The sequence below is a fragment of the Lolium perenne genome, chromosome 1 (assembly GCF_019359855.2).
Source record: "Lolium perenne isolate Kyuss_39 chromosome 1, Kyuss_2.0, whole genome shotgun sequence".
In the NCBI taxonomy this organism is placed as follows: Eukaryota; Viridiplantae; Streptophyta; class Magnoliopsida; order Poales; family Poaceae; genus Lolium; species Lolium perenne.
This window is the reverse complement of record NC_067244.2, coordinates 154,011,270-154,037,344: the sequence shown is the minus strand read 5'-3', so window position 1 is coordinate 154,037,344 and position 26,075 is coordinate 154,011,270. Positions and strand designations below refer to the sequence as shown.

Sequence of the window (26,075 nt, the reverse complement as noted above, 5' to 3'; positions counted from 1 at the left end):
AGCACAATGAAAGTCTTATTGATTCCTTCCGGGGTATCTTCTCCCTTTAGAATTCTCATCACCGATCGGGTAACCTATGAAACACACAAGTACCAATGCCGCTCAAAGAAATGAGCTAGGTAGCCATCCGAGCCTGGGGCTTTTGTAGGGTGCATCTGAAAAATAGCAGTATTTATTTCATGCTCTTCAAACGGGGCAATCAACTTGGCATTCATATCCGAAGTGATCGAGGATGGTACTGCTGCGAGAACCTCTTCCATCCCACTTGTACCTTCTGATTTGTAAAGATCATCATAAAATTCCTGAGATGTCTATTGTAGTTCCAGCAGATCCTTGGTAAGAGTTCCATCAGGTTTCTTAATTCTAGTAATCTTATTTTTCTTCTTCCTCCTACTTGCCGTCTGATGGAAAAAATGTGTATTCCTATCACCTACTGGGAGCCATTTTACTCGAGCTCTCTGACGCCACATGAGTTCGCGACGACATCTTAATTTCCTCATAAGACAGCCCGACGCAGAGGGGTGCATTCCGTAAATTTTCCAGTTCTTGTTTCAGCTGTCATATTTCCTTTCGGACATGCCCAAAAGTAGTCAATCCACATTTTGCTAGAGAGCTAGATAAAGAGGTCAACTTATTCTGGAAACCCTGCATGGCTTGATTCCCTAGCGCTCCAAACCTGATAGAGCATTGGTTTGAAATCTGCATGGGTTTCCCACATTGTTTCATACCGGCAAAGAGGCCAATGTTACTGAACACCAGAGCTTGGCTCCAAACTCAACAAAATGGGGATGTGATCGATCAGATGTCCTTATTGTGAAGAGGTGCTTCACCTCTGCTAGTGGGTAACAATCACACCAATCTGGTGTTGCTAGTGCCCTGTCTAACCTGACATGGCAATACATTTCCCCGAGACTCACTTCTCGAACGTCCAATTTATACCAGTGAACCCGAGGTCAGCAAGACAACACACGTCCATGGTCTCATGAAAGGCTGCCATCTTAGCATTGTTTCGTTTGTTCACGCCTTTGTGTTCCTCCCTATGGAGTACTTCGTTGAAATCATGAATACATATTAGGGGAGTGGATATGCTGACTTCAAGAACTTCAGCAAGTCCTAAGTTTTATTTCGCTCGCTGACTTGCACCTCTCCATACACACATGTCAAATGATATGGTTCCATGGGGGGAAGACATGCACAATGGCATCAATATGGTACTGAGATTAAGGTAAACTCTCTACGTTTATTCCATTATTCCAGAAAATGTCCAAGCCACCACTACGACCTGAGCTGACATGAGGTGCTGATACGTCCAATTTGCATCACTATTTTATATCATAATTTGCTATTATTCATTGATATATTTCATATTGGGACACAATACTTATGTTATTTCATCTATTTTGCATGTTTCATCATTATTGGAGGATCAAGCACCGGAGCCAGGATTCTGCTGGAAAAAGCACCGTCAGAACGCAATATTTCGGAAGATCAACTGTGGAAGGAAATTATACCAAAAATCCTATTTTTCAAGATGACGAAGGAAGCCAGAAGGAGGAGCCAGGAGGAGCCAGGGTGGGCCCACACCCTAGGGCGGCGCGGCCCATGCCCCGGCCGCGCCGCCATGTGGTTTGGGGGCCCACGACCCCTTTCGCCTCCTTTTCTTCGCGAAATCCTTCGTTCCGAAACCTAAGCCACAGTAGGGTACCTCACGGAGAGTTACAACCCGCTCATGGGCGGAGAACACCAGAGAGAAAAGAGCTCTCTGGCAGGCAGGAATCCGCCGGGGAAATTCCCTCCGGGAGGGGGAAATCGACGCCATCGTCACCGTCATCGAGCTGGACATCATCTCCATCACCATCATCATCATCTACACCATCATCACCGCCGTCTCCACCGCTGGACACCATCATCGCCGTAGCAATTTGGGTTTGATCTTGATTGTTTGATAGGGGAAACTCTCCCGGTATCGATCTCTACTTGTTGTTGATGCTATTGAGTGAAACCATTGAACCAAGTTTATGTTCAGATTGTTATTCATCATCATATCACCTCTGATCATGTTCCATATGATGTCTCGTGAGTAGTTCGTTTAGTTCTTGAGGACATGGGTGAAGTCTAAATGTTAGTAGTGAACTATGGTTGAGTAATATTCAATGGTATGATATTTAAGTTGTGGTGTTATTCTTCTAGTGGTGTCATGTGAACGTCGACTACATGACACTTCACCATTTATGGGCCTAGGGGAATGCATCTTGTATTCGTTTGCTAATTGCGGGGTTGCCGGAGTGACAGAAACCTAAACCCCCGTTGGTATATCGATGCAGGAGGGATCGCAGGATCTCAGAGTTTAAGGCTGTGGTTAGATTTATTCTTAATTACTTTCTTGTAGTTGCGGATGCTTGCAAGGGGTATAATCACAAGTATGTATTAGTCCTAGGAAGGGCGGTGCATTAGCATAGGTTCACCCACACAACACTTATCATAACAATGAAGATTATTTAGCTGTATGTAGCGAAAGCACTAGACTAAAATCCCGTGTGTCCTCGAGAACGTTTGGTCATTATAAGTAAACAAACCGGCTTGTCCTTTGTGCTAAAAAGGATTGGGCCACTCGCTGCAATTGTTACTCTCGCACTTTACTTACTCGTACCTTATTCAACTGTTACATCAAACCCCCCTGAATACTTGTCTGTGAGCATTTACAGTGAATCCTTCATCGAAACTGCTTGTCAACACCTTCTGCTCCTCGTTGGGATCGACATTCTTACTTATCGAAAATACTACGATACACCCCCTATACTTGTGGGTCATCAGGTGCTTACAACAAAAGCATAATCATAACCTATCTTGGTCTTCGGAAGTTGGGTCTCCTGGATACAAAGCACCATGGGAGCGTTGTTCGCTAAACTGCGAATCTCATGAACTGTCGCGTCGCCTCCCAAACCAAGATAGTTAAAGCTTAGATAACTCATGGACCTGACGACCCTCTATATAAGAGGCTGCCACCAGTAGTTTGATTCAGGTTCTCATCAGATTGCATTTTGTCAATATTGTTTCCCCAGTATGCCCTTTACCAATTTTGCCTACTTCTATTTCTTTATCTTCTTTGGTGGAACATAAACTGGAGGAGGAGGTGGTACATGTTCCACGCCACTCGACATGTCAAGTTGTTTGCGTGCACTTCTCCCTTTGGTATCGATCAGCGTCGGTCACGCTCAATAACAGCGCCTCACCTAGCACTTCTCCAGCCCTACCACCGCTCGGAGCACGTACTTCACTCCCACTAGTCGCACAGCCGTTGTTGCGCACACGCTGCACCAGAGGTTCCTGACTTCCGGTACGGTTCCTCGGCCACCATCCACGAGCCCCACTGCAGCTTGGATTCCACACACTCGCCAGTGCCACACTCCATATACTACCTTCATTTGAAGGAATAAGGCGCACGCGTATTCCAAGATAAACTCTGACCATAAAAATTGAGCAACAAAATCCTAATTATATTATATGTAATTAGTATCGTTAGATTCATATTGAAAAGAACTTTTCAATATACTAATTTCATACAAACAATATTTATTTATTTGAAGTAATTCTTGATAAAATAAAAAAAACACGTAAAATGAAAACGTCTTATTCCTTAAAACGGAGTAGCATGTGTGACCAATCAAACCTGATACTTAAAAAGCAAATCAGAGGTACTGCAATCTGCACCAGTGAGTTCGGGCCGTCATTCCGTCAAATCGGGCCTTTGAGTTCTTAGGCCCATGATCCAACAGCGCTTTTACTTTCCCTCTTCCCCTCGCAACACAACGCAACGGGGCCATCTATCCAAACCCTCTCCGCCTTCCACCGGAGCACCACCTCCCGCCTCCAACAAAATCCTCTCCCAATCTCGCCGTCCCGCTCCTCCGCTCCACCGGAGCTCAGCTCGCCGGCCCGCCATGTCCGCACCCACGGCGAAGCGGGGCGCGGGGGAGGAGGAGGCCGAGCGCCTCCTCGCGGCCGCCAAGCTGAACCCGAACGACGGCGGGCCCTTCCGCGCCCTCGGCCACCACTACGCCCGCGCCGGCGACGCGCAGCGCGCGGCCAGGTGCTTCCAGCGGGCCGTGGCCCTCGACCCCGACGACGCCCAGGCTGGGGTGGGTGCCGCGTGAAGGAATGCGTGTACATGCATACGCGTGCCTGTGCACGGAAGGCGTTTGTTGGTTGGTCTGCTCGTGGTGGTGCTGTCTTGATTGATGTGGCTTGTTTTCTGCAGGAGGCGCTCTGCGATTTGCTTGATGTGGACGGGAAGGAGAGCTTGGAGCTTGCTGTGTGCAAGGACGCTGCTGGCAAGTCGCCGCGCGCGTTTTGGGCTTTCAGGAGACTCGGCTACTTACAGGTATGTTACTTCAGCAGCAGTTGCTTTGGTTCATTATTATTATTGGTTGAAGTGATCATGGCAATAGCATACACTCATCGTTATGATGGACTAAATACATTTGGATTGGGTCACAGCCTTACTGTTTTGAACCCATCAAATAGCCTACATGAATTACTTAAAAGGGAATTTGGTGCTACAATGATTATTTGGATTGTGGAAAGATTTGAAATCCAAACAAATGTAGACACCCTCTGAACTCAACCAGAAATACAAATAGTACAGTTTTGAAGCTATTTAAAATAACTAGATAGTCTTAAACTTTAGATAGAAAATATGAATTTGCAGGTCTTACCGGTCACGCAATGGAATCATTGGGATTAGATTGTGGATGGGGTTTCGGTTTCAGGCCTTTGTCATGTAGGGGATCAGATCAGGAACCAGGATACTAATATAAGAGCAAAATAATTAATAGAGGAAGATTGATGAAATTAGGGATTCTTAATATATCACGAGATTACAAATGGATAGAGTTAAAGTGTAAGTAGAAATTCCTGTTCTATGTTTGGTATGAACACTTTAGTATTGCCATGGAGCAATTGAACCTAGATCGGCACACCAATTGGATCTGTTAAGTAAATTTGAGGCAGAGTACAGGTTGTGGAGTTTAAGGTGGATGATCGAGGCAAGGGAGGAGCTTGAAGAGTAAATTTGGGGCAGAGTACAGGTTGTGTAGTCAAGGTGGCTGATCGAGGCAAGGGCAGAGCTCAGAGATGGTACCAGCTGTGCAATACTGATAGAGAGTAGCTTGAAGAGTCAATTGTATTTCTATGTGGACATCAGTACATCACAGCAGAGACATGTGGGAACCAGAATATTTGCGCTGCTGCATGAATAGAAGTACTCCCTCGGTTCCAAATACTTATAGTTCTAGGTTTGTCCTAAGTCAAACTTTTCTAAGTTTGACCAGGTTTATAGAAAAATATGCTGATATTTATAACATCAAATCTGTATAGTTTGAAGATATATTTAATGAAAAATCTGATGGAAGTAAATTGGTGTTGTAGAAAAATATGTTGATACATTTTTCTATAAATTTGGTCAAACAGAAAAATAGTTTGACTTAGGACATACATAGAACTTCAAATATGTAGTAATGGAGGGAGTATAGAACCAATAAGTGCCTAAGCAGTAAGTCAGGCAGTAAAACACCGCCATCTGGAATGCACATAATTATAATAAATACTAAATATTCTGGTGCATTTTAAGACCCTGCTTAACATGCATCACTGGGTTTGATTGACCAGTTCAGCCGGTTCTCCCCAGGTCATTTGCCACTCTCCCCTGTGGGTAACTGGGTATTCCTTGCCTGGTGGTAACTCCTTATTTTTGTCCGACCTGCGACCCTAGTGCTGGTTCTGGTCTTGTTACACTGACCCATCTTTGCAATGTCTAGGTTTAGAGCCCTATCTTTAGGCTTTAAGAATTGCAATATTTTGTTTTCTTGGGTCAGGAGCTGCTAGTGTACTTCCTTTAACTGTCCCAGTAAAGCTTATGTAAAATTTGTTATAGTTTTCTTGTGATTATCTTTTCTTTATGTGCTAACTTGTGTATTGAAACATAATCCATGATAAGTATTGACATGCCATGAAAAATTTAGGTTCATCAAAACAAATGGTCAGAGGCTATACAAAGCCTTCAACACTCAATACGAGGTTACCCGACATGTGCTGATTTATGGGAGGTGTGTGTTCTATTTCCTTCTCTTTCCTTGTCAAAGCTGATGATACCTAACTCATACTTCTATCTTGCAACACAATTGAATATTTCATTAACATTCTATATTTGGTATTAGGCACTCGGACTGGCTTACCACCGTTTGGGCATGTTTACTGCTGCAGCAAAGGTGCGCTGTTTTCTTTTTTGGCGTCATAACCAATTTCAATGTGTTGTATTGGGTCTTTTGAATATGCTCACTTTAGTTTTTGTTGGCAGTCGTATGGGCGTGCTATTGAACTCGATAGTTCCAGGGTATTTGCGTTGATTGAAAGTGGAAACATCCAGCTGATGCTTGGTTATTTCAGAAAGGTAGGAAGTATTTTGAGCTAATGAACTTTTGTGCTGGATACACATGGTTTTTTATTAACAAAGACCAATTTAATAGTGCATCAATGCAAACTCTACTGCTGCTATGAGTAACAATATCTCTGTTATTGCACTTCTTGCACAATACACAATAACAGGGAGTTGAACAGTTTCGTTTAGCTTTGGAGTTGGCTCCTCATAATCATTCTGCATACTTTGGGCTTGCTTCTGCATTGCTTGCTTGGTCAAGGCATTGTGTAGCTACTGGGGCGTTTACCTGGGCAGCTAATCTGTTAAAGGTATTTTGGTATATGCTTTGTTTCATATTAATAGCATTTCATGCCCATATATCACTTGAGTGTTGTTTTATGTAGGAAGCATCAGAAGCTGCTAAAGCTTGTTCTTCCTTGACTGGAAATCTTTCCTGTGTTTGGAAATTGCACGCAGACACTCAGGTACATCTATTACCAAATTAATCATTTAAATTTGCTTGCCAACTTATAACTTATTCTATTCAACCATGTATGTCCCCCACTTTATGTCAGCTTGCACTTGCAAGATGCTTTCCGTGGGAGCATGGGGATATCAAGTGGGGCATGGATGAACATACTTTCAAAGCTTCTGTCCTTGAGTGGAGAAGTACATGCTTGTCAGCTGCAAATGGTGCAAAACTCTCATATCAACGAGCTTTGCATCTCACACCTTGGGAAGCTAATATTCACATTGATACTGCTGCTTGTCTTGATCTCATTTGTACCATGGAGGAGAATAACTCTGTAGACCCGATAACTTGGTAAACTTCTTTGTTCGTAAGATGCCAGCTTCTTTGAGGAGCTTTTCTGATAACACTATATGTTTTCTGTGCAACAGGGAGCTTCCAGAGAAAATGTCATTGGGTGGTTTGATGTTGGAACCAGTTAATAAGGATTTCTGGGTCACATTGGGTTTAGTGTCAAGTAATCAGGCTTTAAAGCAACATTCTCTTATCAGGGCACTGCATTTGGATATGTCTCTCTCTGAAGCTTGGGCATACCTTGGAAAGGTACTGCTATAGTCCTATTAATGCTGCAGTTGGTTACCTGATCGGCTCTTCAACTAGTAGTAAGGTTACTAATGATTTGACCTTCAGATTTACAGACAATCAGGTCACAAGCAATTAGCAAGACAAACATTTGACCGAGCTCGAAGCATTGATCCTTCATTGGCCTTGCCATGGGCAGGAATGTCGGCAGAAGATCATAACCAATATGGGTAACCACCCCCTACATCTTTCATCAAGAGCCAAACGTTCCCTATATTGATGCACTCAATTTTTTTACTTAAGCTGATTTAATCTTCGTATGATGGTCTTAAAGGGCTGGTGCAGTAAACGAGTCTTATGAAAGCTGCTTGAGAGCTGTGCAGATACTACCTGTAAGTACAATTATCTGAAATGTATGTTGATATCAATGTAACTATGCAATTTAGTACTCCGATTAATAATTTCCTTACTTTAGTTTTTTATCTCATTCTCATGACACATTTGCATAGCTGCCAGAGTTCCAGATTGGCCTTGGAACTATTGCTGCTCGTTCTGGTGAACTTCTGTCACCTCAGGTATGTTTTAATTTTCTTCTGGTGTCCTTGAAAGTCCCGGAGTAAATATTGTGCCCCTTCATGCTCAAAATGAAGTGATGTTTTTTTCTGAAAGCAATCCATTCAATCTGGTGGTTGTATTACATGGTCTCATGTCTCATCTTTAGATTGTATACTGTTGTTGAATTGTTGGCAGTGTCACCAAGTTAGTGTTACTAATTGTTTCAGTTGTCATATGTTAGTATCTATAACATAATCTGCTACTGCAGTGTTGCTTGGGTTTTGTGTATTTAGTGAACCAGGTTATGTACGGTACTATCTTAAGCAACGCTGATGTTGTTCACACTTATTTCATGCTTCCTTTTCCTTTGTTGACATGTCAGTCTCTTTATATGTGTTGCTATTATTCTATGTAGGTATTGATGGCTGTAAGACAGGCTGTTCAGCGAGCGCCTCATTACCCGGAGTCACACAATATAAGTGGATTGGTTGCTGAAGTCCGATCAGACTTTCAATCTGCAATCGCATCTTACCAACAGGCGAAATTTGCTTTAGACATGATGTGCAGGTCCAAGTTAGACAACAGATATCCTTTTGTTGATGTTTCGCTGAATCTTGCCCGGTCACTTTGTAAGGTAAGAGTACTATCATGTGGTTTGATAAATCAATAATTGTATTGCAGAACAAGAAGCTAAAATCATGATGTTTACTGTACAATCTCCCAAAAAATATATGTTGTTTTCCTTATATTTGTAATAATCTTGTTGTTCTTGGTGTGGTACTTATTAATCTTGGTTCTTTAGGTGGCTATCCTTTTTTGTTCTCCATAAGCACTTCCACTTCTTCAATTAACAAGCGCATTTGCTGCAGGCTGGTCTTGCAACTGATGCAGCACGGGAGTGCGAAGAGTTGAAAACAAAAGGTTTGTTTAATTTTCACTTCAACAAACGGAAGTTATTTCCTATTTTTTCTCCCAAATTGGGCGAACATATCATTTTCAAGTATTTTGTACATGCCATAAACATAAATACTTAACAAGCCATCTCAAATTTCTAGGGTTGCTGAACGTTGATGGATTACAGTCATATGCTTTTGCATTGTGGAAACTTGGACGGCATGACGAAGCTCTCTCTGTATCAAGAAACTTGGCTGAGAATTTACCTAGTATGAAGCAGGAGAGTGCAACTGGAGCATTGGGATTCATATGCACCTTGGCATACAACATCACCGGGAAGGATTCTGCAGCTTTAGTCATTCATACACTCCCTGGTCAACCCAGTTATAACAGAGAGTTGAAATTCATCATCTCTGCATTAGATGCTTTGCAGCCAACTAAGCGTTTTCAGTTACCTCAATTGAGTACGCCTCCTAGACTTACATCCTATGAGGTGATGAGTGAAGTCCACTCAAATATTGCTCTGGGGAAGGCAGTAAGTACCCATGAATATTGGTATTCTGTGGATTTTTGTTTGGCTCTACGCTAGTTGTAATATAGACTAATTTTCACTTGTAGATTGGTGGGGAATCAAACAGCTGTTTAGGGGTCGAGGGTGGTTTGTCTTACCTGAAAAAGGTTCTGCACATGTATCCTGATTGCAGTTTACTAAGGTAACAATCTTCCCTGGAATAATGAAACTTGATTATATTGGTCATAATATGGCCTTTGTTGCATGGTGCAGAAACCATCTTGGATCGCTGCTGCTGTCCGGTGGAGATTGGACTGCTTCTCACAAAGCAGTAAGGGTTACTTCATTGTCCCATGGGCACACATCCAATAGAGGCCTAAGGTCCCCGCATCAAATTCAAGCATCTGCAACAGTGTCTTGCTATGCTACCTGCACTTCTTATCCAAAGTTCTCATTCCCAACATGTGAAGATCAGTACTTGAGTCAATACAATGCACTATGCAACCTGCAAAGGTATGCCTTTTCCAACTTGTTACAGCAACAACATAATTATTTGATTTGCTACACAAATTAAGTGTGGAACTTCTTTTGAAGGTTGGTTCATCAGGAACCATGGAACCAAGATGCACGGTACCTGCTTGTACTTGCTATTTTCCAAAAAGCACGTGAAGAGAAGTACCCCAAACACATTAGTACCATCTTGAAGAGGTTGATTCTACAAGTACTGTCCAGCAGAAGCAATTCAGAAGAGAATAAAATCGTCCTTTATGAGAAGTACTTGCTACTCCTACTGTCTTCAGAGATTAGTTTGCAATCTGATGACCATGCAAACTGCATCACTCAAGCTACAGATGCTCTAAGAGTTACTTCGCCAAGTGCGGATGCTTTCTTTGCACACTTGCAACTGTGTCGGGCTTATGTGGTGCAAGGTGATCTTTCAAGCTCCAGGAAGGAGTACATGAAGTGCTTGCAGAACCAGACAAATACTGAGATTGGCTGGGTAATGCTGAAGCAACTAGAGTCTCTATGTTCACCGAGCCCTGGCTCTGATGAAATAGAGATAAATCTCAAAGAGTGCATTGAGAGGAAGGGTAGCAACCCATCAAAATGGGCATCTCTTTTTAATCTAGCATGTGCTCAGTCCTCTATGCGGGTTGAGGACTTTGCAAGTGCTGAAAAAGCTCTTGCACAGGCTTGTGCTGAAAAGGATGCTGATAGCTGCATCTTATTTCTCAATGGTAAGCCAGTTTGTTATGTTTCTGCTTGTTAGGTAGCTCATTTTAGTTGTCAGTTTTCCCTGAAACATTTTTATTTCTTATATAGAGTTGCATTTTGCAGTTGATTGTGCTGTAACCTCCAGTTAATGTCATGATTGCACTATCTTGCAGTCTACTTAAGAAACTTTGAGAAAAAATCTTCTTTGTCGAGTGATTTGTTTATCATTAGGTTTACTTGTAGTGAGCATTAACAGTTGATATTTTGGCCTTACCTTAGCATTGTCAATTGTATCACAACAGCTGGCATATTTTGCTGATAGGATAATGACGAAGCTGATGGTTCTGTTTCACATGTATGGACTAAGTGACTAAGTAGATGCTCAGCTTTAACTTTTCTTTGCTAGTTACTCTGGGAGGTAGAATTCATCCTGTCCAATGCGATGTGAAGACCACTGCCTGCAAATTTTGTGCTGTTTTTACACTACTTCCACATAAATTTAGAACAAATCCGGAATAGTAGATGAGTTTTTTTTTTTTTTTGTCATCATCGTGTACTGAATCAAAATCATGCTAGCAGGAGCGATGAATATGGAAATTGCCCGGAGGTATACGGCTCCTCAATATATAAGCCGTGCAGCTTCCAGCCTCAGAAAGGCACAGCAGAAATCTCAAGCTACCGTACCCATCGTATCGCTCCTACTGGCCCAAGCAGAAGGCAGCCTTGGCTCCAAAACCAAATGGGAGAAAAACCTTCGCCTCGAATGGTTCACATGGCCCCCAGGTATGAAACTGAACCTCAGAGCTTCAAATAACACCCTGCTGAAAACTTTCTCATTTCATTTTATTGTTTCCTGCTTTTCGTTCGCTCAGAACTGCGGCCTGCGGAGCTCTACTTCCAAATGCATCTGCTGGCGAGCCAGTTGACTGCGGCGGCAGCTCCTCAGCAGAAGCAGCGGTTGCTGCTGCCGGAGACGATGCAGAGCCCTGGTGCGTGGCTTCTCAGAGCGATACACCAGAACCCGTCGTGCCCCAGGTACTGGAAGGCCTTGGAGCAGCTTGTGTACGTGTAACCTCCTGACCCGGGAGTCACCACCCTTGTAGCTGAGAGGCATGTAGCGAATCAGATAACGTAGTTGTAGCATACATTGTGTCTGACTTAACGGTGGACTTCAACTGGGATGAGCCGATGAGGTGCTCTATAGCGACATGTATTTTGTTGTTGTAAACTGAATCTCTCTTGATATTTCCATCTCTGGGAGTAGCTGGGAGCTGAGGCTGCATACAAACCAAATGGTGTGCTGGTCTTGTGCATTTTATCCCAAAATCGAACCACCCCTTTTCCTTGCAAGCATGACAACATAACATGATTATATTCTTATGTTCCAAATTAATGACGTAGATTTGTATGTATATATACACTAAAATACGCCTAGGTATTTGTGTATCTAGCCTAATCTGGGACACTTAATTCGAAACGGAGATACGCTGTGTAACATTCTAAAAAGAAAAACAGAAACAAGTGTCAGATCCCTGTTATCCCCAGCTCATTCATCTTCAGGAGACACCAAGGCAAGTCGAAAGAGCCATCAGTAGCTGAATCTATCAGTACCTGCTCGTGGTTCTATCTCCGAATCACCCTGTTTCCAGAAAGTTCCTGGCATTTTATTCGGCCTTCCCAGCAAGGAGCGTGCCAGTCCGCGGACGACACGCCGGGAACACGTAGCTTGACCCGAGCTGCGCTGTTCATCGCACGCTCCGAGGCTAGTAAGATAATCCAACGATCTCCACACGCGGCGCGCCATGGCGAGCCGAGCAGCAGAGCGCGCCACGCATGCCACCCACCCGTCGCCTTAAGCCGCCCTCCGCCTCCTGCGCCGCACCGGAGACACTTCACTCACTCGCCAGTCTGCCGAAATCAACAGACAACGCCGCCACAGCGCACTCGATCGATCTCTGCTCATGTCCGGCGGCGTGGGCCCGACGGCGGGAGGCGGCATCACGCTGCCGTCGATGGGGCAGCCGCCGCCGCCGCTGCACCCGACGCCGACCTCGCCCACGGCGCGCCCGCACCACCACTACTACCTCTTCTCCATCAAGCAGCTCAACACGCTGGGCGCCGCGGCCGTGCTCGCCTTCTCCACCACCGTCCCGCTCCCGGACATCGCCTTCGCGGTCCTGCTCGTCCCCTACCTCGTCCTCCTCGCCGCGCTCGCCTTCCCGCAGCGCCCGGGGAAGCCCGACCCGGCCGCGCCCGTCTTCGCCGGCGCCGGCCGCGTCCTCCTCGGCGCGCACACCGCGGCCGGCTTCCTCGTCGGCGCCGCGCTCCCGGCGCTCTACATCCTCGACGGCCTCCGGTCCGGGGACACCACGGGCGTCGCCAGCGCGGCCCCGCACGCGTTCCTCCTCGCCGCGCAGGTCTTCACCGAGGGCCTCACGGCGGCCTGGCCGTGGCGCTTCTCGCTCCCCGTCAGGGCCGCCGTCCCGGTCATGTACAGCGCGCGCCGGATGTTCGCGGCCGGGGAGTGGCTGCGGCAGGAGATGGAGGAGAAGCGCGGGGGGCCGGGTGTGGACCCGCGCCGGCTCGTGGCCGGGAGGGTGCTCGCCGTCGCCAACCTCGCCTTCTGGGGCGCCAACCTGTTCGCCTTCCTCCTGCCCTTGTACCTGCCCAGGGCGCTCCAGAGGTACTACTGCGGCAGCGCCGACGACGGCACCCGCGGCAGCAGCGACGGCAACGGCGAGGAGAAGAAGGATTCCTAGAGGAGATATCGATGCTCCGCTCCAGTGATGGCGGCTTTTGCTCTGTTGCTCGTTTCAGTAGTTTGTCACTTGATCCCTTCCTCAACATTTTAGCCATGTAAAATTTTCTCACTACTTGATGTATGCACATTACTTGCGTACGCACGTTTGTCATGGGATCTTCCAGTTTAAATTCCAGTTGAAATTTCCCAAAATCGAGTTTGGAATGGATTTTACGAATTAAGAGCATCTCCAGGAGATCATCCAAATGGACATCTATACGACATATAGAGGACCGAGTCTAAAAAACCGTCTCCAGCAGCACATGTATATGGACATGGGTCGATAGATGTCCATCCAGCTCTTGGGTGCGTCCTCCACATCTGGGTGACCAAACCAGGATCATTGCTCACTCGCCCGCGCGATTCCGCTCGCCTACCGCGTGAATTGAAAGCTGCAGGCAACGAGGAGAGAGCCGAAGGGTATGGGAGGGAGCTGCCCGTGCTGGGAGGAAGCAGGGGAGCAGGGGCCGACGGAGGGCATGGGGGCGGGGCGGACGGATTTGTGGTCGCGGGCACCACCGCGGAGGAGAGTTGGGGGCGTGGCCGTGGTGAGAGGAGGACGGCGAGGGAGGGCGCCCTATCGGTGCCGATGGAGGAGGCGGAGGTGAGGTTTGGAGGAGGTGAGGTCAGGAAATCTGTTAAATTGTAGTTATAGGATAGTATTAAAATATAGGAGAGAGAATATAGATGTCCTGGTTATGGATGATCTGCTGGAAAACTAAGGACAACTAAATATGAATCTTTATAGATGATCCTCTATATGAAGATATAGAGGATCAAATTTGGATGAGCTCCTAAAGATACTCTAAAAGGGGTCTCAACCGGTGCATACAGAGGAGAGAGATGAGGCGATCTAGAAAAACCATTCAGGGTTTCATCTCCTCGCCGATGAGGCCTCAGAGCATTTCCAGCCGCCGTCCCCAAAGATTTTTTTGGGACGCGATGCACCAGACATTTTATCGCGCTCTGAAGATCCTTTTCATCTGGCGCGGCTCAATACGCTGTTCAACACTCTGAGCTCCAAGCCCGTTCCTACTCTATAGGGAACTTTTCAAGCGCGCCGGATAGAGCACGAGGTGGGGACAGTGGCGGGTTCGACGCGTCGTTGAGATCACCTCACGACGGAAGTTATTGACGCGGCGTGCTCTTCAGTGATTCAGTCTAGCATACCAGCATTTGTCATGTGGGAGGTCCCGGATCCACCATAGTGCATTGAAAGCTAGATACAGGATACAGGAAATTATGTCTTTAAATTAGACTCTACGATAACTGAATTTAATTCACACAAAAATGAAAAAAAAAGAGAAGGTAGAGAGATGCATTTCTCTTCGGTCAAACAGGTTTTTTGGTGGGAGCGGAGGAGAAGCAGATAACCAGATGGAAGCCTTGATTCGATGTAATTCCCGTCGAGACATTTTTTCGATAAAGAATGCTTTATTAATTTTGGGAAAGCAATTACATCCAGCCTCTGCATAACCAGGATGCACACAGCCGTTCAAATTGTCGAAACATAGGAAATGACCATGAAAACAGCAACGCATACACAACATGGACCCACGGTGTGAGATGTCAATGAAGATAATAAGGATTCATAGACAAATTGATGCTCCACTCTAGTGATGGCGGCGTATGTTGTGTTGCTCGTTTTATTAGTTTGTCACTTCATCCGTTCCCAAATGTTTTAGGGCGACTTCTTTTGGGCTTATAGCAGTGCTTCTAGGTGCCAAATCATTGAAGCCCAAAAGAACTCTCTAGCTTATGCCTAGCTTATTCTGACCGAGAAGCTAGCATCCAGTGCAATTCGAGAATCTGGCCGAGACCAGTTTCCCGAGCTTCTGGCTGGGCAAACCGAACCGGTACATCAAACTGGCCCTCAAGTTCAGTCAATTTTACGGCAAATGCCACTCCGTAGTTGCCGGTCACCGAAAGTCAAAATGAAAAAAAGAAAACTGACCGCACCTCTTCTCCCGCATCGGACACCTTCTCTCTCTCCCGAAACGAATCGCCGCCGCCGCTCCACCACTGTCTTCTCCGCCGTCGCAACCGCCGTTCGCAGCCGGCCCCGCCCCTCGCCGCTATCGATCCCTCCCCAAAGGTACTCGCGGCCGGCTCTCCGAGCACATCATGGACCGGCGCCGCTGCAAAGGAAATTCGTCGATCCGCCGCCGCCGTCGCCCGTGGCAGTCGCCCTCTCCCGTCGCAACCGCCCTCGCCCCTCGGCGCTCCTGGCACTTGCCACTCCCGCCCCCGCGACTGGACGCCAACACGGTACACGGACCGGCGATGCGGCCCTCGGCGTGTCACCACCAGTTGATAGCTCCGCCATTCGTTGACTCGTTTTTTTTTCGGAAGAGATGACTTGGTTCTAGGCATGACACCATATGCATTGCTCGATTCGTTCCTGAAATGTACTGTACTGAATTATACCATGACACGATGTCTTAATTATTATTTGACCTCCCATAATTATATTTGATTTATTTGTAGCTCATTTTTCACTAAAAAGTAGCATATATGGTATTACCACTTATTTACAACACATATCTAATTTAGGGGCACTACAGACATTTCAGAACTCAACCCATCAAATAAGCAAAATTTTCAGAAGCCCAAAAGAATAGGATGAACTAGCTTCTATCAGCTTCTTCCCACCACAGTTTCCCCACACCGTTTCCTATAAGCTAGCTTATGCATAAGCAGGAGCCCAAAAGAAGTCGCCCTTAGAGCTTCAGGGGCCTCGTTTGGTAGCTTCTACGTGTTGGGAAGCACGGAAGATGAAACGTTCAACATAACTGTCCTAACTGTCCATTCTACCCCCCACAATCTAAATCCTCACTCGATCACTCCCATTCGGCGTTGCCCTCTATGGCTGGCGCTCCTCCGCCGCGCCCTCCCCATCCGCTACCATACGACATAAGAGGGGTTGGCCGTCCGCCAATTTAGAGAAGCTATGAAAGACATAAACACGATTTGGCGACAATGCTCAAATTCTATTCCCCCGTGTGCACAAGGCTTGCAGCCACATGGAAGGCACCTGCTTTCGCCGGGCTAACCCTTGCCAACTTGACGGGAATTTTTTGGCCCGCCACGGGCGCCCCAATCCCAGTGTTGGGCGCTTCGTGGAAGGCACCTGCTTTCGCCGGGCTAACCCTTGCCAACTTGACGGGGATTTTTTGGCCCGCCACGGGCGCCCCAATCCCAGTGTTGGGCGCTTCGTCTTTAGCTTCGAGGTCTTCATCAGCGGCTCGAGGACCTTCTTCTTCGACTCCCAGTCCCCGATTTCTCCAGTGTAAGTACTTCAATCTCGTTGATTTGATTTGCGGTTAGGGTTTTTTCTAGATGGTTAGTGGCGGTTGATTATGCACCTCCGGCGAGCGCCGCCGGAGTTAACACTAGTAGTTTTGTGTAGATTCGAAATTTGATTTGCTCTAGATTTGGCATTGCCCAGTTTGGGCATTGCCAACGTCTGTATGTGTGATTTGTGGGCTGCCCAAATTAGGAAATACACTAACTATGCATGATCTATTGTTGTTGTTGTACTTGAGCATTTCCCAATTTCGGAATTGCATGATCTGGTACTTATGCATTGGCTTGATCTTGTTCTTGTGCATTGGCATGACCTTGTTCTTATGCATTGCCATCATCTTATAGTTATCCATTATTACGATCTTATAGTTATCATGATCTTGTTCTGGTGCAATGGTATCCCAATCTTGTACTGCCATGATGTTCTTCCTGTGCATTTCCTGTTGGGATTCGTAGCATAGAAAACAAAAATTTCCCTACCGCAAGAACGAATAACAAGCCAAGATCCAATCTAGAAGATGGTAGCAACGAGAAGATCATGAGACTAACCCTCGAAGATTTCCAAAGCCTACGAGATTAGATCTCGTTGTTGCTGTAGTCGATCACTTGCCGCTTTCAAAAGCACGTAGAAGATCTTGACGGTGCCACAGTCGAGCAGCACCTCCGTACTCGGTCACACGTTCGGTGTTGATGACGACGTCCTTCTCCCCGTTCCAGGGGGCAGCGGATGTAGTAGATCCTCCTCGGAATCCTGCCAGCACGACGGCGTGGTGACGGTGGTGGTGGAGATCTCCGGCAGGGCTTCGCCTAAGCGCTACGGGAGGAGGAGGGAGTGGTGCTAGGGTTTGGGAGAGGGGGCACTCTTGGGCGCCGGCCTTGGGGGGACCTAGGTGGTGCGGCCAACATGTAGGCTACCCCCTCCCTCTCCTCCTCATTATATAGGTGGAACACCCAAGGGTTTGCCCAAAGATCTGAATAAGACCCCAATTCAAAAACTGCCATATGGACGAAACCTAGGGGGACATGGACTCTCCCTTTCCCCCTTTGCTTGGCCGGCCAAGGAGGTGGAGTCCTCCATGGACTCCACCCTCCCACTTGGTTGGCTGGTTAGGGTTGGTGGAGTCCAACCGGGACTCCACCTTCCATGGTGATTTCTTCTGGAAAGTTCTAGAACATTCTAGCGCCTTCCATAAATGCACCAGATCATTTCCAAACTTGGAAAGTGACTTCCTATATATGAATCTTATTCTCCGGACCATTTCGGACCTCCTCGTGATGTCCTGGATCCCATCCGAGACTCCAAACAAATATTCGAACTCCATTCCATATTCCATATCTACTTAAAACGACATCAAACCATAAGTGTGTCACCCCACGGTTCGAGAACTATGCGGACATGATCGAGACTCCTCTCCGATCAATAACTAATAGCAGGACCTGGAGATCCATAATAGCTCCCACATATTCAACGATGACTTCGTGATCGAAAGAACCATTCACATAAAATAACAATTCCCTTTGTCTCGCGATATTTTACTTATCCGAAGTTTGATCGTCGGTATCTCCATACCTAGTTCAACCGCGTTACCAATAAGTACTCTTTAATCGCACCATGATATGATATCCCTTGTGAGCCATTCACATGCTTGCAAGCTAATTGGATGTCATTCCACCAAGAGGGCCCAGAGTATATCTATCCGTCATTAGGATGGACAAATCCCACTATTGATTCATATGCCTCAACTCATACTTTCCAAATACCTAATCCCATCTTTATAACCACCCATTTACGCAGTGGCGTTTGATGTAATCAAAGTACCCTTCCGGTATAAGTGATTTACATGATCTCATGGTCAAAGGATTAAGTTACTATGCGTATCAAAGCTTGAAGCCTAAAGAACTAAATGACTTGATCATATGCTATGCTTAGTATGGGTGTATGTCCATCACATCATTCACCTAATGATATGACCTTGTTATTAATAACATCCAATGTTCATGATCAGGAAACCATGATCATCTATTAATCAACAAGCTAGTTAAACGAGAGGCTTACTAGGGACTCTGGTTGTTTACATAACACACATGTATCAATGTTCCGGTTAATACAATTATAGCATGGAGTGTAAACATTTATCATGAACACTAAGATATAACAATAACTATTTTATTATTGCCTCTCGGGCATATCTCCAACAGTCTCCCACTTGCACTAGAGTCAATAATCTAGTTTACATTTGTAAAGATATAACACCTTCTGGTGCTTATCATGTTTTGCTCACGGGAGAGGTTTCAGTCAACGGATCTGACACGCTCAGAAACGTATGTATTTTGCAATTCATTTGCGTCTCAACGCATCACTCATTTTCCAAATGAGTCGGCATTAATCATATATGTTCAGTCTTCTGGTGGAACCTTAATTCCGCGGTCTGAAATTTGTCACTAATATTGTCACACACAATATAGCTTCAAAGTTCTGGCACTATCGGAACTACACCAAGTTCTCAAAGAACTCCTCGACTTAAAACATCCTCAGTCATTGTCAAAATAATGACATACTCTGCCTTTGTTTGTAGAATCCGTCACAATATATAGAACTCATCTAAATCCAACATAGACTTCTTCTAGCTCATTGTGCTACCTTTTAAACAACAGTTAGCCTAATTGAGATTGAAATTATTTTTATATGTGACCAAACTAATATCGGTGCAACACCTTACATCGATTTGTTTGTCATTAACCATACAAAACCATATATATATATCCTTGATTCTTCTAAATCACCCAGGGATATTATTACTGTTGTCCAATGATCATCACATGAATCATTCTGGTATATGCTCCTAACTCTTTAGAGCACAAGACATCTGATTGTGTACATATTATTCGTGATCTAAAATCACTCATGTGTTTTTACTCATCGAGTGTCAAATACACTCAAGTCTTGTTAAACCTTCACATGGAAAACAACACCTTCTTAATATTTTTATATTGAACTACTTCAATATCCATCCTATATACTTTAACTTAAACTTATTATGTGTTTCAATCTATCTTCATAGATCTTGACACTAAATATGTTCCAGTCCATATCCTTTCACTGAAGTTAATTCTCAATGAAACCTTTTAATCATCAAGTATATAATTACATCATTTATAATCAATGATATGTCATCCACATATAATATTATAACTATGTCTCAGCGCTCCCACTTAATTTCTTGCAAATCATAACTCTTTGATCATTTCATTCGGTGAAGATTCCAACTCCGCGATACTCACTTCATCCAATTGAAGTTCGTATACCCATCTAGTATTCCACGGACCAGAAAACTCTTGGTTGTATCTTGTATACACCTTTAATACATACTTCTGTTAAGTAATGTATTTTGCCATCCTACTAGCATATCTCATAAAAGAAATATGTAGTGATTACTAGAATAATCCACATAGACTATAAGCATAGCTACGGAAGATATAATCTTATTGTAGTCAATTCATTGAATTTTGTCATAAACAAATTTTCGACAAGTCGAGCTTCTTCAAGGATATTTCATCCAAGTCCATCAATTGATAGATCTATTTACTTTCAAAACGTATTCACCTATCTTGGATTCCATGGCGCTTTAGCCATTTTAACGGAGTCAGGGCCCATCATAACTTTTTTGTATGTAGTTGGTTTATCATTGTTCAAGAAAACAATCCTTTGTCCATAAATCATTTATTTGATCACAAAGTAAACCATATCTACAAGGTTCAATAGGTACTTTGATCTCCATGACTATAACACTTTGTAGACATGGGAGCTATGATCCTCGTGGCCGCTTCCGGAACCATTTCCGATGCTGTGCTACTCTGATCATCATGCTCAGGTTCATAAACCTTATCAAGTTCCATTGTCCTCCCACTCAAATACTTCGCTAGAAACAATTTCTTGGAAATAAGTAAGAAACATCGACAAACACTTTTGTCTTTGTCTCCATAGTGGAAAGAATTCCCAATCAATTCTTTGGGATAACCAACAAAGACATTCATCCGATTTTGGTTGTAAACTTATTTACTTATGCTATGCATACCAAAATTTAAGAAAGGACTTATTAGGGTTTATGCCCATGCCATAACTCATATGGTGTCATTTCAACGGATTATGATGATGCTCTATTTAGCGTAAAAGCGGTAGTCACTAAAGCATAATCCACAAAATATAATGGCATCAATTTATATTATCTCATCATTAATCCAACAAGGTTTGGATACATCTCTTGGATACTTCATCATCACTATGATACTCCAAGAAACGTGAGTTGTAGAACAATTTCATAACTCTTTTAGATGTTCGCTAAAACTCGTAATTTAAATATTTCCACCATGATCCAATCATAGATATTTGACTTTTCTATTACGATGATTTCCACTTCATGCTGAAATTTATTTGAATCCATTCAAATATTTGAAACTTCTTCCTTATCGAATAAATATATCCACATATATATACTCAATTCATTGTTGGAAGTTTTCATGAAATAGAAGAATCTCCCACACACAACTATGCCCAGCGAACCACATACATCATCATGCATGTTTCCACTAAGTTAGTTGCCCATTCAACTCTCGGCCTATGAACGATATTTTAGTCATTCTTTTTAGAATAGATTTGCAAGCGCCAAATGATTCAAAAATCAAATGACTCCAAAAATCCATTTGCATGGAGTTTCTTCATGCGTTCCTTTCTAACATGACCTAAATGGCGGTTCCACAAATAAGTGGAATTAGCGTCAGTGTTATGTATGTGTGTTTCACCATTAAGATTTATAATAACTTACCCATCGTACATGGAGTAAGGTCATAATTTGAACAACTCATTGTTTTCATTTGACCAGAGCAAAATGAAAATTATTAAGTTCTTTATTATAAAACCTAAGGGCTAGGTAGAATGCCAACGATAAACATAATAACACTTTGTTATGTTCCAGACGTGCATTATTACCATATTCCTTATCAGTCACTTAGGTCATCATATTCTTGTATTGCGTTGTATGAAATCTCATACCAACCAATCTGGTACAAATACCCAAGAACTTCATTGTGTGACCAATCAAAGAATACATTCATAACATGTATATCATCTATATACACCTGAGCTAGACTTTCTAGTCTGTACTTTCTTTCTGCCAAAAATCTTTTGTAGTTTCTCTTTTAGCTTTCCTCATTCTCAGAAAACACTTCACCTTCAATAACTTCTAGGTCCATTGGTCAAATACCAATAACCTTGAGGTTCTTACTTTGAAGTTGATCATCATATGACAAGTGTTCCAGATTTCACTACTAGTAACTTTGTAATATGATGAACAATTTCACTCATAATTTTATCCATCATATCATGACGACTTTTCGAGACCATGTCTATACATGCTAGGCTCGTAAAGTTTAACCTTAGTATTCGCATGTGCAAATCTGGCTTGCACCCGCTGTATGCACACGTAGAATCTATAACACCCGATCATCACGTGATGCTTCGAAACGACGAGTCTTAGCAACGGTGCATACTAAGGATGACCACTTCATGGATATGCGAATATCGTTAGTGCCCAAATAGTTGGAGGATTGGGATGTCTGGCGTCTTCAACCTTCGTACATTCCCATACAACTTATGAGTTTATATAGTCTCACTAGATTATATTCTATCATCTTGCAATAAGGTCTTAGATATCACATATATCTCATACCTTGCTTATTTCTGAAAACAAAATTTCCAGCTCCTTACTTTTCAAACGGATTTGAACTTCAAGTTTCACGAAGACAAGATGACTTTAGGTACTAATTGAAACCATTGCTCTTTGAATCAACAATGTGAGGTTTACTAAAAGTTTGCAATAGGACTTAATAATTTCTTGATTCTTTAACAATATGGTACCAGTCCGTAAAGTTTCTTGTCATACTTAACAATATTTCTATCTCAATTACAAGACTAGCGCATGGTAGATAACGGATGCCAATTCTACAAATTTAATTCAAAATACTATTTAGACTATGTTCATGATAATTAGTTCATGTTTTAATCTAATTAGTAATGAACTCCCACTTAATACAACATCCCTCATAGTTGTTTAGTGGTACACGATCCATATTCACTACACCAAAACCGATCATCACGTGAGATGATGTAGCTTCAATGGTGAACATCAACATGTTGATCATATCATCCATATGACTCGTGTTCAACCTTTCGGTTTCCTGTGTTTTGAGACCATGTCTGTACATGCTAGGCTCTTCAAGCAAAGCCAATTATTTCCGCGTGTGCAACATGGCTTACACCCGTTGTATGTGAACGTAGAATCTATCACATCCGTTCATCACGAGATGCTTCAAAACGACGAACTGTAGCAACGGTGCATACGAGGGGAGAACACTTTATTATCTTGATATTAATGTGAGGGATCATCTTATAATGCTACCGTCGCGATCTACGCAAGATAACATGGATAAAGGATTAACATCACATGCAATTCATATGTGATATGATATGGCTCTTTAGTCTTTGCGCCTTTGATCTTCATCTCCAAAGCACGGACATGATCTCCATCATCAACAGGAATGATCTCCATCATCGTCGGCATAGCGTCAAGGTCCATGGCGCCATCTTCATGGTTGTTCACCACATGTAGAAACTATTACAATACTTTGAAATAATACTACTACATGAAATATAAAGACAACCATAAGGCTCCTTCCGGTTGCCACAATACAATAATGATCATCTCATACATATTCATCATCACATCATGGCCATATCACATCACCAAACCCTGCAAAAACAAGTTAGACGCCTCTAATTTGGTTTGCATATTTTATGTGGTTTAGGGTTTTCGAGTGAGATCCAATCTACCTACGAACATGAACCACAACGGTGATACTAGTGTTGACAATAGAAAGAGTAGATTGAATCTTCACTATGGTGAGAGAGATGGACACCCGCAAAGCCACTTATGCAATACAAGTTGCATGTCGAGCGTGGATCAAGTCTCATGAACGCGGTCATGTAAAGTTAGCCCGGACCGCTTCATCCCACCATCCTGCAAGATGAAAAGTACAGGAACTAAAGAAAACAAAAGCATGAACGCCCACAAAACCATTGTGTTCTACACGTGCAACCAATCTATGCATAGACACGGCTCTGATACTACTGTTGGGATCGTAGCATAGAAAACAAAAAATTTCCTACCGCAAGAACGAATAACAAGCCAAGATCCAATCTAGAAGATGGTAGCAACGAGAAGATCATGAGACTAACCCTCGATGATTTCCAAAGCCTACGAGATTAGATCTCGTTGTTGTTGTAGTCGATCACTTGCTGCTTTCAAAAGCGCGTAGAAGATCTTGACGGTGCCACAGTCTGGCAGCACCTCCGTACTCGGTCACACGTTCGGTGTTGATGATGACGTCCTTCTCCCTGTTCCAGCGGGCAGCGGATGTAGTAGATCCTCCTCGGATTCCCGCCAACACGACGGCGTGGTGACGGTGGTGGTGGAGATCTCCGGCAGGGCTTCACCTAAGCGCTACGGGAGAGAGGTGGATGAGGGAGTGGTGCCAGGGTTTGGGAGAGGGGGCTCTCTTGGGCGCCGGCCTTGGGAGGCCCTAGGTGGTGCGGCCAACATGTAGGCTGCCCCTCCCTCTCTACATCATTATATAGGTGGAACACCCAAGGGTTTGCCCAAAGATCTGAATAAGACCCCAATTCAAAAACTGCCATATGCACGAAACCTAGGGGGACAGGGACTCTCCCTTTCCCCCTTTGCTTGGCCGGCCAAGGAGGTGGAGTCCTCCATGGACTCCACCCTCCCACTTTTTTGGCTGGTTAGGGTTGGTGGAGTCCAAGTCCAACCGGGACACCGGATCATTTCCAAACTTGGAAAGTGACTTCCTATATATGAATCTTATTCTCCGGACCATTCCGGACCTCCTCGTGATGTCCTGGATCCCATCCGAGACTCTGAACAAATATTCGAACTCCATTCCATATTCCATATCTACTTAAAACGACATCAAACCTTAAGTGTGTCACCCTACGGTTCGAGAACTATGCGGACATGATCGAGACTCCTCTCCGATCAATAACTAATAGCAGGACCTAGAGATCCATAATAGCTCCCACATATTCAACGATGACTTCGTGATCGAAAGAACCATTCACATAAAATAACAATTCCCTTTGTCTCGCGATATTTTACTTATCCGATGTTTGATCGTCGGTATCTCCATACCTAGTTCAACCTCGTTACCAATAAGTACTCTTTAATCGCACCATGATATGATATCCCTTGTGAACCATTCACATGCTTGCAAGCTAATTGGATGTCATTCCACCAAGAGGGCCCAGAGTATATCTATCCGTCATTAGGATGGACAAATCCCACTATTGATTCATATGCCTCAACTCATACTTTCCAAATACCTAATCCCATCTTTATAACCACCCATTTACGCAGTGGCGTTTGATGTAATCAAAGTACCCTTCCGGTATAAGTGATTTACATGATCTCATGGTCAAAGGATTAAGTTACTATGCGTATCAAAGCTTGAAGCCTAAAGAACTAAATGACTTGATCATATGTTATGCTTAGTATGGGTGTATGTCCATCACATCATTCACCTAATGATATGACCTTGTTATTAATAACATCCAATGTTCATGATCAGGAAACCATGATCATCTATTAATCAACAAGCTAGTTAAACGAGAGGCTTACTAGGGACTCTGGTTGTTTACACAACACACATGTATCAATGTTTCCGGTTAATACAATTATAGCATGGAGTGTAAACATTTATCATGAACACTAAGATATAACAATAACTATTTTATTATTGCCTCTCGGGCATATCTCCAACATTTCCATGATATTGTCTTGTGCATTGGCATCAGTATCTTGTACTGCATTTGTTCTAGTACTTGTACATTGTTCTTACATGTTTGTCTACTACCGAGAAGGTCTTTATGTTGGACCGCGACATGGTGAAGAGGGGATGTTATCCTCCACCTAGGAACTAGGACCTTCTCCCCTTGAACCGCTAGATGAAGGCGATGAAGTTGGTCGTGCCAGGCGGGGTAGAGGCAGCGGCGGTGCCACTGCATGCTATTAGGAAAAGCTTGGGCACATTCATAGGGTCCTAATTCATTGTCGGTGCTATGTCCAACTAGACGTGAATGACTTGCACATGCTTACTGTTATGTTGCCCCGCAACATGGCAATGTCCTCCTGTCGTTGGTGCGATGAATGGGCACATGTCGCCTATCACGAAGGCCAGATGGTGCTCTGGAGGATATAGC

The 26,075-nt window shown here is 44.0% G+C and overlaps 2 protein-coding genes across 3 annotated transcripts; both read left to right on the top strand.

The window, feature by feature from the left end:
• The first annotated feature begins 3,799 nt into the window (after window positions 1–3,799).
• LOC127308404 (tetratricopeptide repeat protein SKI3) lies at window positions 3,800–11,934 on the top strand. Of its 2 annotated transcripts, none has more exons than XM_051339209.1 (20): window positions 3,800–4,139; window positions 4,259–4,381; window positions 6,021–6,104; window positions 6,216–6,266; window positions 6,356–6,448; window positions 6,604–6,744; window positions 6,820–6,900; window positions 6,991–7,238; window positions 7,316–7,487; window positions 7,575–7,696; window positions 7,801–7,858; window positions 7,976–8,041; window positions 8,437–8,655; window positions 8,891–8,942; window positions 9,077–9,450; window positions 9,534–9,628; window positions 9,700–9,939; window positions 10,021–10,664; window positions 11,221–11,424; window positions 11,514–11,934. In XM_051339209.1, exons 1-20 carry the CDS (start codon window positions 3,942–3,944, stop codon window positions 11,711–11,713), a joined length of 3,465 nt encoding a protein of 1,154 aa, XP_051195169.1. In that variant the 5' UTR covers window positions 3,800–3,941; the 3' UTR covers window positions 11,714–11,934. The 2 variants fall into 2 exon arrangements, with proteins under 2 accessions (XP_051195169.1, XP_051195177.1); XM_051339217.1 differs by having other exon boundaries at window positions 6,343–6,448.
• Window positions 11,935–12,330: 396 nt separating this feature from the next.
• On the top strand, window positions 12,331–13,540 carry LOC127308409 (uncharacterized). Its single transcript, XM_051339230.2, has one exon. It carries the CDS (start codon window positions 12,603–12,605, stop codon window positions 13,398–13,400), a length of 798 nt encoding a protein of 265 aa, XP_051195190.1. The 5' UTR covers window positions 12,331–12,602; the 3' UTR covers window positions 13,401–13,540.
• Window positions 13,541–26,075: the final 12,535 nt, after the last annotated feature.